Source organism: Bos javanicus, chromosome 11, assembly GCF_032452875.1.
Source record: "Bos javanicus breed banteng chromosome 11, ARS-OSU_banteng_1.0, whole genome shotgun sequence".
Taxonomy (NCBI): Eukaryota; Metazoa; Chordata; class Mammalia; order Artiodactyla; family Bovidae; genus Bos; species Bos javanicus.
In genome coordinates this window covers 30,877,603-30,893,687 of record NC_083878.1, presented here as the reverse complement: position 1 = coordinate 30,893,687, position 16,085 = coordinate 30,877,603, and the positions used below count along the sequence as shown (strand labels likewise).

The 16,085-nt window shown below is 45.0% G+C and overlaps 1 protein-coding gene across 2 annotated transcripts in view; it reads left to right on the top strand.

Annotated features, from left to right (window-relative positions):
- LHCGR (luteinizing hormone/choriogonadotropin receptor) overlaps window positions 1-16,085 on the top strand; it is a 65,865-nt gene that overhangs the window by 31,703 nt on the left and 18,077 nt on the right. For both annotated transcript variants that reach the window (XM_061432307.1, XM_061432308.1), the window contains exons 7-8: window positions 10,011-10,079; window positions 15,748-15,822. In XM_061432307.1, coding sequence (XP_061288291.1) covers window positions 10,011-10,079; window positions 15,748-15,822 — 144 coding nt within the window. The remainder of the gene's footprint in view (window positions 1-10,010; window positions 10,080-15,747; window positions 15,823-16,085) is intronic.

Genomic DNA, 16,085 nt, shown 5'->3' with positions numbered 1-16,085 from the left:
TAGGTGTTTTTCTGGAACTCTCTTGCTTTTTCCATGATCCAGTGGATGTTGGCAATTTGATCTCTGGTTCCTCTGCCTTTTCTAAAACCAGCTTGAACATCAGGAAGTTCACGGTTCACATATTGCTGAAACCTGGGTTGGAGAATTTTGAGCATTACTTTACTAGTATGTGAGATGAGTGCAATTGTGCAGTAGTTTGAGCATTCTTTGGCATTGCCTTTCTTTGGGATTGGAATGAAAACTGACCTTTTCCAATCCTGTGGCCACTGCTGAGTTTTCCACATTTGCTGGCATATTGAGTGCAGCACTTTCACAGCATCATCTTTCAGGATTTGGAATAGCTCAACTAGAATTCCATCACCTCCACTAGCTTTGTTTGTAGTGATGCTTCCTAAGGCCCACTTGACTTCACATTCCAGGATGTCTGGCTCTAGGTGAGTGATCACACCATCGTGATTATCTGGGTCATGAAGATCTTTTTTGTACAGTTCTTCTGTGTATTCTTGCCATCTCTTTTTAATATCTTCTGTTTCTGTTAGGTCCATACCATTTCTGTCTTTTATTGAGCCCATCTTTGCATGAAATGTTCCTTTGGTATCTCTGATTTTCTTGAAGAGATCTCTAGTCATTCCCATTCTGTTGTTTTCCTCTATTTCTTTGCATTGATCGCTGAGGAAGGATTTCTTATCCCTCCTTGCTATTCTTTGGAACTCTGCATTCAGATGCTTATATCTTTCCTTTTCTCCTTTGCTTTTCACTTCTCTTCTTTCACAGCTATTTGTAAGGCCTCCCCAGACAGCCATTTTGCTTTTACTGTGCGTAAGTATAATTCTACACATACAGTTATCATGTTACAAAACTGTGGCCAATACAGCCTGGACTCAAGAGTGTTGCAATCAAAAGAATACAGAGCAGCAACCAGAAATAATTTCAAAATAACTCAAATTCTTACTTTGCATCTCTTACACATCAGAAAGGAGTCTAGATCCTAGAAAAACTTCTCTAGAGTCTTTCTACTCCTCCACTTCCCTCAGGTACTGTAGCTCTTCTAGCTGTTCATAAAGCCTTTCTGACTCACCATCACCTATGGATCAGGAACTACTCATTCATCATGTCCCCTGTCAGGAACAGGGCATTTACAGAGCACTGCATGCCTTAGGATTTGGGGTCTTTCTATGTCTTTACCAAAGACACAAAAGACATGTAAGACCCATGTCTTTGGGAAGCTCACAATCTCAATGGGAGAAAACATGAAAGAATAATACAAGCCAGTAGACATTCACTGTGAGTGTGTGGTACACAGAAATGAGAAGTCTTGGAGAGGTTCTCTTAGGCTGAGAAGTCAGGCTGCAGACCTGAGTGAGACCTTGCAGAATCAGTGGCACCTGTATGAGTAAATATGATAAAAGTGGCTAATATTTATATAGCACTTATTAAGTGCCTGCTGCTGCTGCTGCTAAGTCACTTCAGTCGTGTCCAACTCTGTGCGACCCCACAGACAGCAGCCCACGAGGCTTCCCTGTCCCTGGGATTCTCCAGGCAAGAACACTGGAGTGGGTTGCCATTTCCTTATCCAATACATGGAAGTGAAAAGTGAAAGTGAAGTCGCTCAGTCGTGTCTGACTCTATGCGACCCCATGGACTGCAGCCTACCAGGCTCCTCCGTCCATGGGATTTTCCAGGCAAGAGTACTGGAGTGGGGTGCCATTGCCTTCTCCTATTAAGTGCCTACACTGTTTAAAAGTACTTTTTTAAAAACTCATTTAAATCTTGCAACCCTACAAGGTAGGGACTGTCCACCCCATGTTTAGATGAGGCAACCAAGACACTGAGAAGTTAAGTAATTCACCCCAGGTCAAGCTTTAGTCTCAGACAGTCTTGGCTCCAGAGTCATGGTCTTAACCATTAATGTGGTACCATATACAGAGAAAAAGGGGGTGAACATTCCAAGTGAACATGAGCAAAAGCATGGCGGTGGGAAGGAGGAAAAGAGGATGAGGCATATCTATTGGCAGTTGGAAAAGACATTTAGATGAATGGGGGGGTGGAGGAAACACTGGATTGCAGAGCATTTTCAATGCAGGGTTAAGGGGCTAACAGCTTAGAAATAACCCTGAAAAAAAAGTATTAAGAAGAAACCACTCAGTAGAAGAGCTTTTATTCAAAGATCACAAATAGCCAAGACTTCCTCTGATTCTGACCTAAATCTGAAAGTAATCAGGAAAACAGTAGCAAGGACTCCTCCCAGATATAAGCACAGCCATGGGAGAGGAGTGCAACGAGAATGGGAGGAAGAACAGAAGATGGGGAAGAAGACCAATAAGAAAATGAATGTTGAGATAAGCCATGGGGGTCTATGAGTTCACACGATGGGGCCGCCTCACAAAACCCAAGGGGAAACCAACGATTTCTTCTCACACGTCACATTTCAGCATCTTGTACAGTGTACAGGAGCTGCACAGTGTTTTTATTAGGGGCCATTAACTTATTTTAGTTATGATTTTAAGAAGAATAGTGCCTACCAGCAGGGCCTAATTGCCCCACTTCTGAAGTTAACGAGGACTGCAGCTCCATCTCGCCCAGGGAGCCCATGAGGGATTGTGCCTCCATCTCCCTCCTCACTCTTGGCCCTTCATCTGGAAGGGAGTGATTAGTCATTTGCTTGGCACTTATTCTCAGCTGAATGGGCCTTTCTGTACATGAAGAATCGTGTGGAGCACCCCGCTGAAAAAGGGTATTACATTCAAAGAGGAAAACCTTATTTCCTCAGCTATAAAGTTCAACTCTCTAATTAGAAAATAATGAAGGCAAGCCTTCTCTTCTCATTATTAGTTGTAGTTGAGATTTCGCTTTTTATGGAAGCGTTCCTGCCCTCCCCCCGCCCAGATCTTTACCAACTGTGAGCTCTTTTAATGAAAACAAAACACTTCACTTGATGCTGGAGAAGCTCAGTGGGGCTAATGCTAAAACTATGCATTATGCTCTTATGTCCCTTTAAAGCCATTTGGCTTTTCATTAAATCTCCTCAAGAGGCTACCTTGAAATGCCCCCCACCCTGAATGAGCAGGATTTGGCTGCACCACCTTTACAATATTCTAAATGACTTGTCATACCAGGCTCAAAAAAGGAGTCAACCTTGATTCACATCTGAACTCCTCACAGAGAAGGAAAGGTCATGGCAATCAATTCTCTAAGACCCTTCAGAGAAGGGTGGCCCGGCAAAGGAGGACAAGATCCCTGGCTGCACCCGCGATGAGCTGCAGTGAGGAGATTGTTGGGCCCTCAAGTAGAAAAGCCTGGGCATTAGCCCTGGCTCTAAGTCCACCTGGTTTAAGCCAAGTCACAGACCCGTGACAAACTTTCCAATGGCACTACTCATACCTCCTCGTGCAAACTCAATTCAGTCACATTGTGACAACCACACTGTATCACCACTTAAAAGCTCATATTTAGCAAGCCGATTATTTCACACCATCATGAAAACGTGTCTCATCATCTCTTTTTAAATACTTTTTTTTTATTTTGAAAAATTTAACTGACAAATAGAATCACTTTTCATTTGTCTTTCCACTGACGAAAGGAAAGAGCAGCACCATGAACACCCCTGCACATCTCACCTAGCTTCACCTACTATCATCGTCTTGCCACATCCACGCCGTCCTGTATATGTAAATATATACAACACATTTCCCTTTTGCCAAACCATCCAAAAGAAGTTTATAGACATGATACTTCCAAATACTTCAGCATTTATTTCCCTAAACAGAAACATTCTCTGGAACTACAACACCATTACACCTAAGAAAATCAACATGGATTTAATGACATCATCCAACTTACAGTCTGTGTTCAAATGAAAATGTCGACAGATTTTTTTTAAAACTCAGAATTCAAACATTATCCATAGCATTTTTGCTGTTATGTCCCTTAGTCCTCCCAACCTCACCCCCTGAGAACTGCCCTCCTGACTTCCTCTGCTCTGCAAAACACAAATTCCTTTGAGGGCTTAGGCCAGTTGTCTGGACTCCTCCAACTATACTGTCCTGATTAGATGTTAAATGTCTCTCTCTGCATCAGACCAGGAGGTGCATCATGTCACTCGATGCCACTCCTTGGCCATTTGGCTATGGAGGTACTGCCAGACCTCTTCATTGTAAGGGCATGTTTCTCCCTTTGTCATAATTCAGCAAACCATCATGGGATACTTTGAGTTCATGTGACCATCCATTGGCCAACAACCTTTCACCTAATTGTTTCAGCATTCATTCATTATTCAGTTATTATAGAGAGCTATAAAATGGTAATTTTAAATGTATCACTCCTCTACATTTATCAGCCAGCACTCTTCTGTATAAAAAAGGGTTGTTTTTTTTTCTTCATTCTCCTCTCTTTCTCTCTTTTTAAGTATCACTACAAAACATGGATTTTTCAAAAATGTTATTCAATGTATTGTTCTCCATTGCTATCATTATTATTTTGAATGCATGTCACCTTTTTATTGTTGCATATGGTAAGCTGGCACGAACTTGGCCGTAGTGGAGGGAAACATAAAAACTCAGTACTGCTGAAAAGCAAGAGGTGTGCTCATATCAGAGGGAGGAATTCCTTGCTACAGAGAATGTGAGTCCCACAAATATGGGAGAGTTCTGATGAACATCCAAAACTAGGGTCATGGCAGCATCCAGCAGTGACCAGAGACAGTTATCCACACGACCACTGCCAGGGCCCCCACTGAAGCAGTGTCTTCATGCATGAAGAAGTATTCAGATATAAAAGGATTTCAGCAAAGTATTATAAGAAGAAAGTGGTGATTTTAGGATCCCTCTTCTTTAGGATGGTGTTTGCATGGTCATCTGATAAAAATTTGCTTACAGATATACCACCACAGGGCAGATTTTCTAGAAGAGTGTGTTAGTGATTCCACAAGGTCTGAGTCCACCATGCAGCTTCTCTGACTTCTCTAACCCCAGAGAACTTCTCCAAGACTTCTCATTTCTGCACACCACACATGCTCACAGGGAATGTCTCCTGGTTTGTATTATTCTTTCATTACTTCATGTTTTCACTCACTGAGATTACGATCCTCTCAAGGACATGGATGGAGGAGGAAATAGCAACCCACTCCAGTATCCTTGCCTGGGAAATTCCATGGACAGAGGAGCCTGGCAGGCTACAGTCTATGGGATTGCAAAGAGTCAGACACGACTCAGTGACTAAGCATGCAAGGACATGGATCTTATGTATCTTGTGTCCTCAATAAAGACATGGGAGGACCCCAGATCCTAAGGTATGTGATACTTCCCCATTCAGTGGGGGCACTCTTTGAGACCCTGAGGATCTATAAACCTAAGCTAAGCTTTCTTCTTTGAAATCATTCAAAAACAAGTTGGCTTCATGATCTGAGTGGGAACTATGGCAGAATGTCTGAGACTGCTACTATAACCCCAGAAATACTTTTAAAGCCCCAGGAATAGTTAGGGTTTGCTATAAGGCAGCATTCAGAATTAGAGTGTCATCTGTGATGAAGTTCTAAAGCCCGAATCTTATTTTGAATAAAAAGGTGCCACTCTTTCTGAGTCACAATTTCTGACATTTGAATAGAGAACCTAGACAATGCTTTAAAGTAAGGTGCAGTTATTGTAATAGATGAGAGAGAAAAATTCATTTCTATGCCTGTGACAGCATCCTCAAGGCAAAGGAAGCCCTCCTCATTTAATTCTGACACCATGATGCTTTGGAGAAAACGATCTGAAGTGACTCTCCAGATGTTTTAAAGGGCATTTAAAGCATTCTGCAGGCTGACAGCGTGAGGTTTTCCACTCACATCTGTAATTTCTCCACTCATTTAATCAAAACAAGGCAGCACATTCTATTGTCTGCAAATGTTAAGAACAGAGCCGAAGAACAGCAGCTGAAAAGGAAATAGTGAGCCAGATTCTTTGGAAAGTTGGAAGAAGCAGAACCCAGAGTATAAAAAAAAAAATTTTTTTTAAGACAGGAAAAATGTTCAAGTACAAAAATGCAATGATGCCAACATAGACCAGAGGTGGCTGAGGGCCCCCAGGGAATGAGTACATTTGGAGCAGCCCAGGCCATTGAGCTGACCTGCTCCATCCAGGAGAAGAAAGGCCCCCACCTCAGCAGAGGAGAATGACAGTTCAATTTAACAGGTCACTGCATTTCAAGACAGGCTGTTCAGAGCATGGAAAGGGACATCTTTCCCTCTGTTCTGCCAGAGATCTGGAAGCCACTGTTAAATATGATAATAATAATTATCATAGGAGCAACACACTAAGCATTTACTTTGTTCCAGAACCTAGTTCTAAGCACTTAATGTATGTATATTGTTTTAATCTATACAACAGTGTTTTGAGCTCAAGACTATTATTATCATCCCTATTTTCAGATCAGGAAGTTGAGACTCGGAGAGGTTAAGTAACTTGCCTAAAGCAACTCAGTTCATAAGCAGTAGAGCTAGGATTCAAGGGCAGGTAAGGCTTGGGTTTGGGGCTTGCAGACTTACCTGCAAGGCTGTGCTTAGAGCAATGGCACTGTAGGCCCCACAAAAAAGTCAACTGGAAGATCCTAAGATGTATCAAAAGTGGTGAGGACTGGGCATTCAGACAAGTGCTGGCAGCTTTGCTTTGCAAGAAGCACAGTAGGGACTACCTTTCCTACAATGGAGCTCCACCACTAAGAAGGCAGGACCAGACTCTGGACTCAGTGCTGTCCAACAGACCATCTGATTTGCACCATGAAAACAATGAGAGCTGCAGCATCCTATTACATACAGCCTAGGGCAAGGGGTCGCAAAGTGGCATGCCCAAAGCTCACTGGGAGAGCTTGCTATGAAAGTGCCTTTGCAGACTTCTCTGGTGGCACTGTGGTTAAGAATTCGCCTGCCAATGCTGGAGACATGGGTTCAGTCCCTGACCTGGGAAGATCCCCCATGCCGCGAAGCAACTAATTCTGTGCACCACAGTTATTGAGCCCGTGCTCTAGAGCCCAGGAGCCACAACAACTGAAGCCCGCATGCCTGTGCTCCACAGCGGAGCAAGAGAAGCCACTGCGATGAGAAGCCCGTGCACCACAACTAGAGTAGCTCCCGCTTGCTGCACCTGGAGGAAGCCTGTGCACAGCAGTGAAGACCCAGTGCAGCCAAAAGATAATTACTTGTTAAAAAGGAAAGTAACTCATGACAAAATAATACGCACTTCCAAAAAATGTGCATGTTACTGGCTACCACAGCCAGGTTCTGACTCTAGGTCTGCAGGGCACCTCGTCAGTAGGTCTGAGTCTGAATTTCTGGCCAGCAACTCCAGATGATGCGGAGTCAATGGATGGAGGAGGCAGATTCGACAAACAGTAGACTAGACTCTAAAAGATCCAATTTCAAAAGTTCAGAGAAGAGACAGGTATGATTTCTTCATCTAAAAGAGATTATTATAAAGGCATTCAGCCCCTAAGATGACAAGCGGGTGACAAAGTGTAAAAGAAAAAGAGAATTCTAGTGGGATTGTGTGGAGGAGGTAAGAAGGTTGTGTGTAATTGCACAAGACAACAGACATAATCCAAATACCAATCCCCTCAGATTCTACAATATAAATGGTGAAGGAAACCATTGAAAATGGCATCCGATCATCCATTACCAAACACAGTTAAGAGCTCATGTGTGAAACTGGAAACAGGAGAACTGTGAGAGCAGAGGGAGCCAGACAAGGCTCTTTCTCCCGTGGCAGGGCAAGGCTACTGCTGCCGCCAGCCTGTTGACTGAGCTCCTGCTAGATAATAGCATTATGAGAGATCTGGGCGGTTTACAAAATGAATTAAATACGATCCCCTGCAATTTCTGAACTCATTATTTTGTAATCTCTATATTTTCTGAATTTCAGTCTCTAAATACCATGCTTCAACACTGAGTCCCACCTATATTTACTTATATGCTGGTTTGTCTCAGCTGTGTTGATGGAAAGGAAGGGACCCTCCCCACCCCCCCACACACACTATATACATACATATTATACACAGACAGATACAATGAAGTGAAATCCTGTGCTAGTTTTATTTAACAAAGGCTAGAGAAACCTTGCCAGAGAAGGCGATGGCACCCCACTCCAGTACTCTTGCCTGGAAAATCCCATGGACGGAGGAGCCTGGTGGGCTGCAGCCCATGGGGTGGCGAAGAGTCAGACACGACTGGGCGACTTCACTTTCACTTTTCACTTTCCTGCATTGGAGAAGGAAATGGCAACCCACTCCAGTGTTCTTGCCTGGAGAATCCCAGGGACGGGGGAGCCTGGTGGGCTGCCGTCTCTGGGGTCACACAGAGTCGGACACGACTGAAGCGACTTAGCAGCAGCAGCAGCAGAGAAACCTTGCAGACAGCAGCCACCTGAGGAGTAGGGGGAGACTGTCACGTCACCCCTTCCAGGCTGTCCCTGACACAGCCCATGCAGCTGCCAGCAACACTGAAAAGCAAAGTGAGCATCTTGCCAGATGCAGAAGCTTAACTTTACGTCACACCACAGCCCTTTCTTACTTGAGTCTTAAGCCATTGTTTATGGAGAACATACACAAACATTTCCATTTGAGACTGTGGCTTTCCAACTTGCTTGGCTATGGTTTACACTGAGAAATTCATCTTATATATTACCATTTGTCCATTCAATTCATGTAACATATATTCACTGTAATCCTCCCAGGTCCTAGGCACTGTTCTACATACAGGTAATCCTGTAGTGAACAGAATAATTTGAATTTTTGTTCTCATAAAGGTTACATTCTGCTGGGAGAGGTAGACAACAATATAATCATGGGTCAGATGCTGATAAAGTAAATCAGAGAAGGGAGAGGGAGAATGCTGGAATGCTGCGGAAGGGAAGGGTGGTAAATAGGGCAGTCAGGAGAGGCCACACCAAGAACATAACATTAAACGTAATTCTATAGGAGGAGGAAGAGGGGCCATGTGGATATTTCAGGGAAGAAAAGGCACATCAACCAGCAAAAGTGATGTGCTAGAAGTAGCCCCAAAGTGTGTTCTGGTCTCATTTCCACCAACTGTGGACTTTAGACAGGCCACTTTCTTCTCTGAGCTCCGTTCCTTCTTTGTAAAGCGAAAGGATGCACCTTGCTCCTCTCCAAGTTCTTTTCTGGCTCTAACATTTCCCAGCGTCTGTGTTCTAAGGCGTCTTTGAACTCAGATTAGAACTGAGTCTTAGTCTTAGTCTGGGCAGATTAATATATATGTATGTATACATATACTTTTATGTACATAACATAAACAGTGGTGGCACAAAATGTCATAAACAGCACTGCCCTGATTACATGCAACATACTCTAATATTTTCCGGTTTGTTCTATTTCATTTTGTTAAATGCTGATTGCACCCAACTAAATTGATGTCACTATCCAAGGGGTCTTAAATAACTATTCACAGACCCTGAAATCTTGGTTGTGGAACAAAATATGGCATCACTAACACCAAAGACTCATCTAAGAAAAAGAAACAGTAACTCGGTACTGGAGCCTTCTTCTGCCCTCAGCTTTCAGTGATCCGGAAAGCCCATACACCCACACTGGCCTGGACAGCCAGAGGGAAGACTTAAGTGTTAGATGGCTCAAGCCTCCAGTTCCAGTTCTGCCACTGTTTTCTCTGACCTTAAGCAAGCTACACGGCAACACGAAGGCTTAGGTTTCTGATCCGAATGGTGGGAATGACGATGAGGATTAACTCATAAGATATATGCAGAACATTGTGCATATATTTTATTAAGTGTTTATTACCAAACATTTAACAGATTAGTAGTGGTGCTGGTGGTGGAGATGGAAGTAAACTGGAGCAAGGAAACAGTCTCATCTCAGTGGGCCCTGAGGATCTAAAATGCTAGAAAAACTGAGCTACGTATTGTAAATGCCAGTAATTATCTTAGTAATAAATGTCACAGAAAGAAGACTGTGTGATTCCAAACTGTGTTTCTTTCGTTTCTAAAATCTCTCTCCTCCCTCTTCAGAAAACTATATGGAAATGGATTTGAAGAAATACAAAGTCATGCATTCAATGGGACAACGCTGATTTCCCTGTAAGTATGTGCTTGTTTCCCCAGCTCATGAATAAAAATGAAATATTACTCTGGCTACCAGATCACATTCAATCTTCAGCAACTAACTCAGGACAAAAATAAACTTTCAAGTGCCTGGTCCTCAGTGTAGCATGAGTGTTACTAGGCAACTGGCTGACTGGAAACCCCAGAGCACCCTGATATCAAAAACAGATGCAGCCTGGATACATTGAAGTTGACAGTTTGCTGAAATATTCAACACCCTCCTTTAAGCTCCTCCATCTCACAGCCCCCCTCTCTAGTCCCCTCACTTGGGTTGATGGTGTGTTAGAGGCAGCACGATTTCAGTGAAGAAATTCTTCCTCCTGGCCCCACTGCAAAGATGTTGGATAAGGCCATTTACCAGCCTAATCAGTCTCAACAGGCCCACACAGAATCCCATCTCCCTGCTGCGGGGGCTGGGGGCAGGGCTGGGTAAGGAGCTCATTTTTCACAAGGTGAGGGAGCCCTGCATTTTCACCACACCCTACCCTGGTCCCCATTGTGAACAGCCTTCAACTCTAGAGAAGCATCCCTGTTGCTTCCTTCATTGTCCTCAGCCTCTCTTTCTTTCTGTGGCCCCTTTACTAAAAAAAGTGGCTCATTCACAAAGCTGGTGGTGCAGGGGGTGGGCAGGGAGGGGTGCACTGCTTGAACCTTAACAGGTACCAAGTAAGATGACCATCACCCTACAGTTGTCAAGAGTAAAACCTTACAACATGTGAAAGGCGCAACTAAAGCCAAAGTTGAGGAGAGCAAATGGATGGAAAGGCTTTTATCATTAATAAGTCAGATGTATAAACTTGGGTTCCCCTGGTGGCTGAGACGGTAAAGAATCTGCCTGCAATGTGGGACACCCATGTTCAATCCCTGGGTCGGGAAAGTCCCTGGAGGATGGAATGGCATCCACTCCAGTATTCTTGCCTGGAGAATCCCATGGACAGAGAAGCCTGGCGGGCTACAGTCCATGGGGTTGCAAAGAGTCAGACACAACTGAGTGACTAACACTTTCACTTATCATGTATAAACCATGGTCTTCACCAGTGCTTCTCCAACTTTAACAAACATAATAACATGGAGATTGTTAACACAGAGATCCCAGGCCCCACCCCAAGACATTTTAATTTAGTAGGTCTAGGGTGGGGCCTGAAAATCTGAAACTTTAACAAGCTCCCTGGAGATGCTAATGCTGCCAGTCTGGAGTTGAGTAGCATAAGTATAAATATAGTACACTACATACTTTAATGATAAATATTAATTAAAGACCCTATTATACTGATACCATGTTATGTAGCTTGGTGGCTAAGAAAACAGATCTAACAGTCACTAACTGGGACTGAAATTCCAATTCCATCATTTATCACCTTAATCTTGAGCAAGTCACTTAACCAGTCTAAACCATAGTGTTTCATCCATAAAATGGAGCTGCTAATGGGTTTGTGTGGAGGATAGCCCACCAAAATGAAAAGCTCTGTGTTGTATCCTCAGTACTTAGCACAGTGTGTAGCATAGAGTAGGTGCTCACTTATTATCTGTATTACATAATTAATTATGAATGAATGGTACTAAATATGATTATGTTTTCATGCACTTAACACAGGTCTGGCACATTCTAAGTGCTCAAGAAATGGCAGCTTTTTAAAAAGCTGTCCTTCCTATCATGGAGTAGATTTTCCCTCCTTTTCTGGTGGACTTGAATTCAATGCAGGTTTCACTCTGGCCAGTTGAATCTGTTTCTGCTGAATTAAAATCAGAGGCCTATCCTCTCCGGGCACAGCACTCCCAGAGGCCTCATACTGGTATTGACGAGTGTTTGCCAGGCTTCAGCTGTGTTTGAAGGAACCTGCTATATTTTGAGATGAAACGAAGATGACTAAGCCCTGGTGTTTGCCCTGCAGGAGTTTACAGCCTAGGAAGAAACACTCCTAAATGGTATGTAAACTGTACACTAAGTAGTTACTAAAACAGAAGGCAAAGTATGGTGCCTGGCTGGAGAGAGGTAAAGTCCTCTGGGATTTCAGGGGCAGAAGAGAAGGGAATTAGAGAAAGCCTCATGAGAGACGCAGACCTTGAGCTGGGCTTAACTTGGACAAGCAGAGATAGAAGGAAAATGTGCTATGTTCAGAGGACAAGAAAAGCCCAGAGGAAGGTGCTTAGGATGTGCTCATAGCCCAGAAAATAGTAGCATTTAAAAAGTCCTAGATGTGGATCAAGGACAAAGCAGGAAGGACCTTCGATGCTGGGGTAAATAATTTGGACTCTGCTGTAGAAAACAAGCCTTTGAAAGTCCTGGGGTAGAAAGTATGAGAGGGCTGCTCAGGGAAGGTTGGTGGATGGGTTAGCAGAAAGGGCAGAGGGTTAGAAGAGCAGAGGGAAGGGGCAGACCAGGGCAGACACAGAGTCAGAAGTCCCTGAGGAGAGGGGGTACGTGAAGTCCTGTGTGGCCCTGGTCAGCTGCACAAGGAGGAAAAATAGGAGGACTGAGGGTACAATTAAGGGAACGCAATAGATGAGGAAAAGAAGCCAGAGCAAAGTCAGAGGTGAGGAGGCAGCCAGCAGGGCGCAGCTTTGGGCGGTGAGGGAAAGCAGGGCATAAGGAGGGAGGTCCTGGTCAACCCCTTTAGAGGCACTGAAACCAGTGTGGACTTCAAAAGGTCCCAAAGTCCCATTAGTATGAATGCCCCATACCTCATAGTTTCAAGAAAGAGGAAACCAAGATCACAAATCAGTTTGCCAAGAACACAAACCTATTTCATTCATTTATTCATTCAACACGTCACATCTATTGAGCATCACCAATATATGAGGCACGGTGTTAAGGGCTGGGTCTGCAGCGGTACAGTGGGAACAGTCCCTGCCCTCATGAAGTTTCTAGCAGAAGAGATGGACCAAAAGGCAAAAAATAAATGAACTCATTGTAGGCAGTGATAAATACCGTGAAGGAAAATAACTCATTACTGAGATCTGAGAGACCACAGCCAGGAGACTGACTCTAGGTGAGGTGCTCAGGGACAGCCCTCACCAAGGATATAACATTTAGGCTGAGTCTTAAGGATGACAAGGGGTCAGCCCTGGCAATCATGAGAGGAAGCACATTACAGAAAGAGGGACCAGCATGTGCAAAGGGCCTGAGTTGAGCAAGAAAAGAAGTTGATAAGCTCCAAGAATTGGGAGGAGGCTGGTGTGACTGCAGGGCCGTCAGCAAGAGGGACACTAGATGAGATCATCATGGAGACGTGTCAGGAGCAAGGCGTCAGGACTGAGGGGCCATGGGAAGGGGTCTGAATTCTCTTCTGAGGGGAAGGAGACCCACTGAAGGGTTTGAGCAGGGCAGAGGGAATAGTTTTCAAAAGAACTGGGCAAAATGTTCCAACTATAAATCCAGCCCCATTTCTGACCCCTTCCTCGTGTAGAGGCCTGTCCAGAGCTGTCCAGAACAATGACACCAGAGCACTGAAAAGTCCTCAAATATGCTAGTTACTAAGGCAGATATGGTGGAGGGGAGCAACCTCAGACGGTTACCCTCAGATACCTCCAGGGGTCCCAGAGTCCCTCCCTACCATTCCCTGGGCACCCACATTAAGGAAGCCTTGGCTGGAATCTGGGGGTTCTCCCACTGTACCTCACAAGGTCATCCTGCCTGCCTGTGTCTCTCATGCCTAGATGGCCATGCCACTCGGGAGAGTTCCCAAAGGAACCTGCAGGAAACGTGGTAGATAAATTTGATTTCTTTTTGGCCGAGTTACATAACGCAGAGTTATCATTATACAGAAAGATCCGAGTTTTAATAAAACATGCGAAAAGCTGTCATAAAATTTGAACAGTTAATTTGACCTGGCTGACACGAGGATTATTTGCTCACAGAGCCTGGTTTCCATGATTTATGACCACAACTGAACATAATTAAAACAAACCAAATCAGGAAGAAGAGCCAGGGAGGTTTGGGAAGGAAATTTTCTTTTGATTTAGATTTTAAATACCAATTGACTCTGACAACCTCATTGCTTTGAAAGTGGAAATATACCCAGGGGATGGGACGATGTGAGACGGACGGGTGCATTGTGATGAAAGGGCTGAGGCTTCCCAAGGAAAATGCTTAGTAGAAGCATATGGAAAACAGCCACCAATGGGTGAAATGCAGGGGCTTTTGCAGTTCTTAAATGGCAAGGGTGATGTGGAGTCTTGCAGAAAGATGATAAAGAAGATGTAAAGCTATGAGATGAGCTGCCTAATTACACAGGATCTTGCAAGGGAGGGGCAGCGGGTGTTGGTATATTTCTTTCACCACTGTAACAGTGCTACTAGAAGAATCATGTCCCGTGTTCAAAACCATCATGCCAAAAACGAATGGACACTGTGCCCATTGTCCAGGATTTTCCAGAAAGTTCTTTGAAATACCACCCTTCTCTTGTAGGAAGAAAGTGATCAAAAGTTTGATCTGGCAAGTCTGAGCCCAGGGACTCCTTTCCCAGCTCCCTTGTCCATCCAGAAGGGCCTGTGCTTGGAGACAGCACCGTCAGGGCCCAGATGGGAGCTGCTCAGTGGGGCCAGGCCAAGCTGGTCCTGAGAAGTTTACTCTAAGCTGTGGAATTCTGCAGGCAAGAATACTGGAGTGGGTAGCTGTTCTCCAGGGGATCTTCCTTGACCCAGGGATCGAACTCCAGTCTCCTGCATTACAGGCAGATTCTTTACCATCTGAGCTACCAGGGAAGCCCTAAAAGGAACAGAAGCCCTCAGGTGGCTACTCCTATTGCAGCTTTTGAGTTCCTTAAGAGTAGTGGCCTTCAACCCTTTTTTTCCCTACAACACACATACCTAGTGAGATCAGACACATAGCCGAGACTGGTGTAGGAGGCAATTTTCTATACAGACTGTTCTTCTTCCCCTTTGTCACCCACCGAAAAAATGTACATGCATGTATGCTCGGTCACTTCAGTCATGTCTGACTCTGTGTGACACTATGGACTGTAGCCCGCCAGGCTCCTCTGTCCATGGGATTCTCCAGGCAAGAATACTGGAGTGGGTTGCCATGCCCTTGTCCAGGGGATCTTCCCGACCCAGGGATCGAACCCCAGTCGCTTATGGCTCCTGCTTTGGCAGCCAGGTTCTTGAGCACTAGCGCCACCTGGGAGGCCCAAGGAGAAATACACAGCTGCAACAAAAAGTCCAGTTAACACGGTGAAAGGGGGTAGCTCTGAACGGACGCTGCTTTTAAGATTTGCAAACCTCAGTATATTACTATTAATAGACACTGAGCTCTCCAAGGTCGTGATGGCTGCGAGCCTGGTACAGAGCGCGCTGCACCCGCACCCTTCAGCCTAGAACGCTGGAGCAGCATTTCTGCCCTGCCCAGCTGCCTGGAGTAAACGTGCACAGCTCCAGGGCAGCAGTGGGAGTGCTTTCAGTGGTAGGACAAAGGGTTCCACTGAGAGAGGGGGAAACTGCAGGGAAAGGGCAGAGTCAAACACCCAAGATTTCACAGTTGTGCCAAAGACAAGAATGCCGTTTTTGCATTTTACCCACAGCCCCTCCTTGTCGCCTCCACCCCCGAGCACCACATACATGGGCTGGCCCGAACGTGCATGCGCACAGCTTTGACTGTTCACATATGAGCTGAAAAACCCACTAAGGGCTCTGTCCTTCCCCACAGGGAGCTAAAGGAAAATGCACGCCTGGAGAAGATGCACAACGATGCCTTCCGGGGGGCCACGGGGCCTAGCATTTTGTGAGTACACTGGTGCCGCCTCCCCTCCTTGCCCGGTGCACCCCAACAGGCCTGTTCAGGGTGTCTAGTCACATCATCCCCAGCTGGGTTTGCAGGGGAACCAGTCTCTGCATGGGAAAGGACTACCCTAACAAAGCACCACCCACTAGGGATTGAAACAACAGAACTGTGCTGTCTGCAGTTCTAGAGGCTCAAGTCTGAAACGAGGCTGTCAGCAAGCCGGCTTTCTCCTGCGGGCGGCGAGGGAAGGACTTATGCCAGAC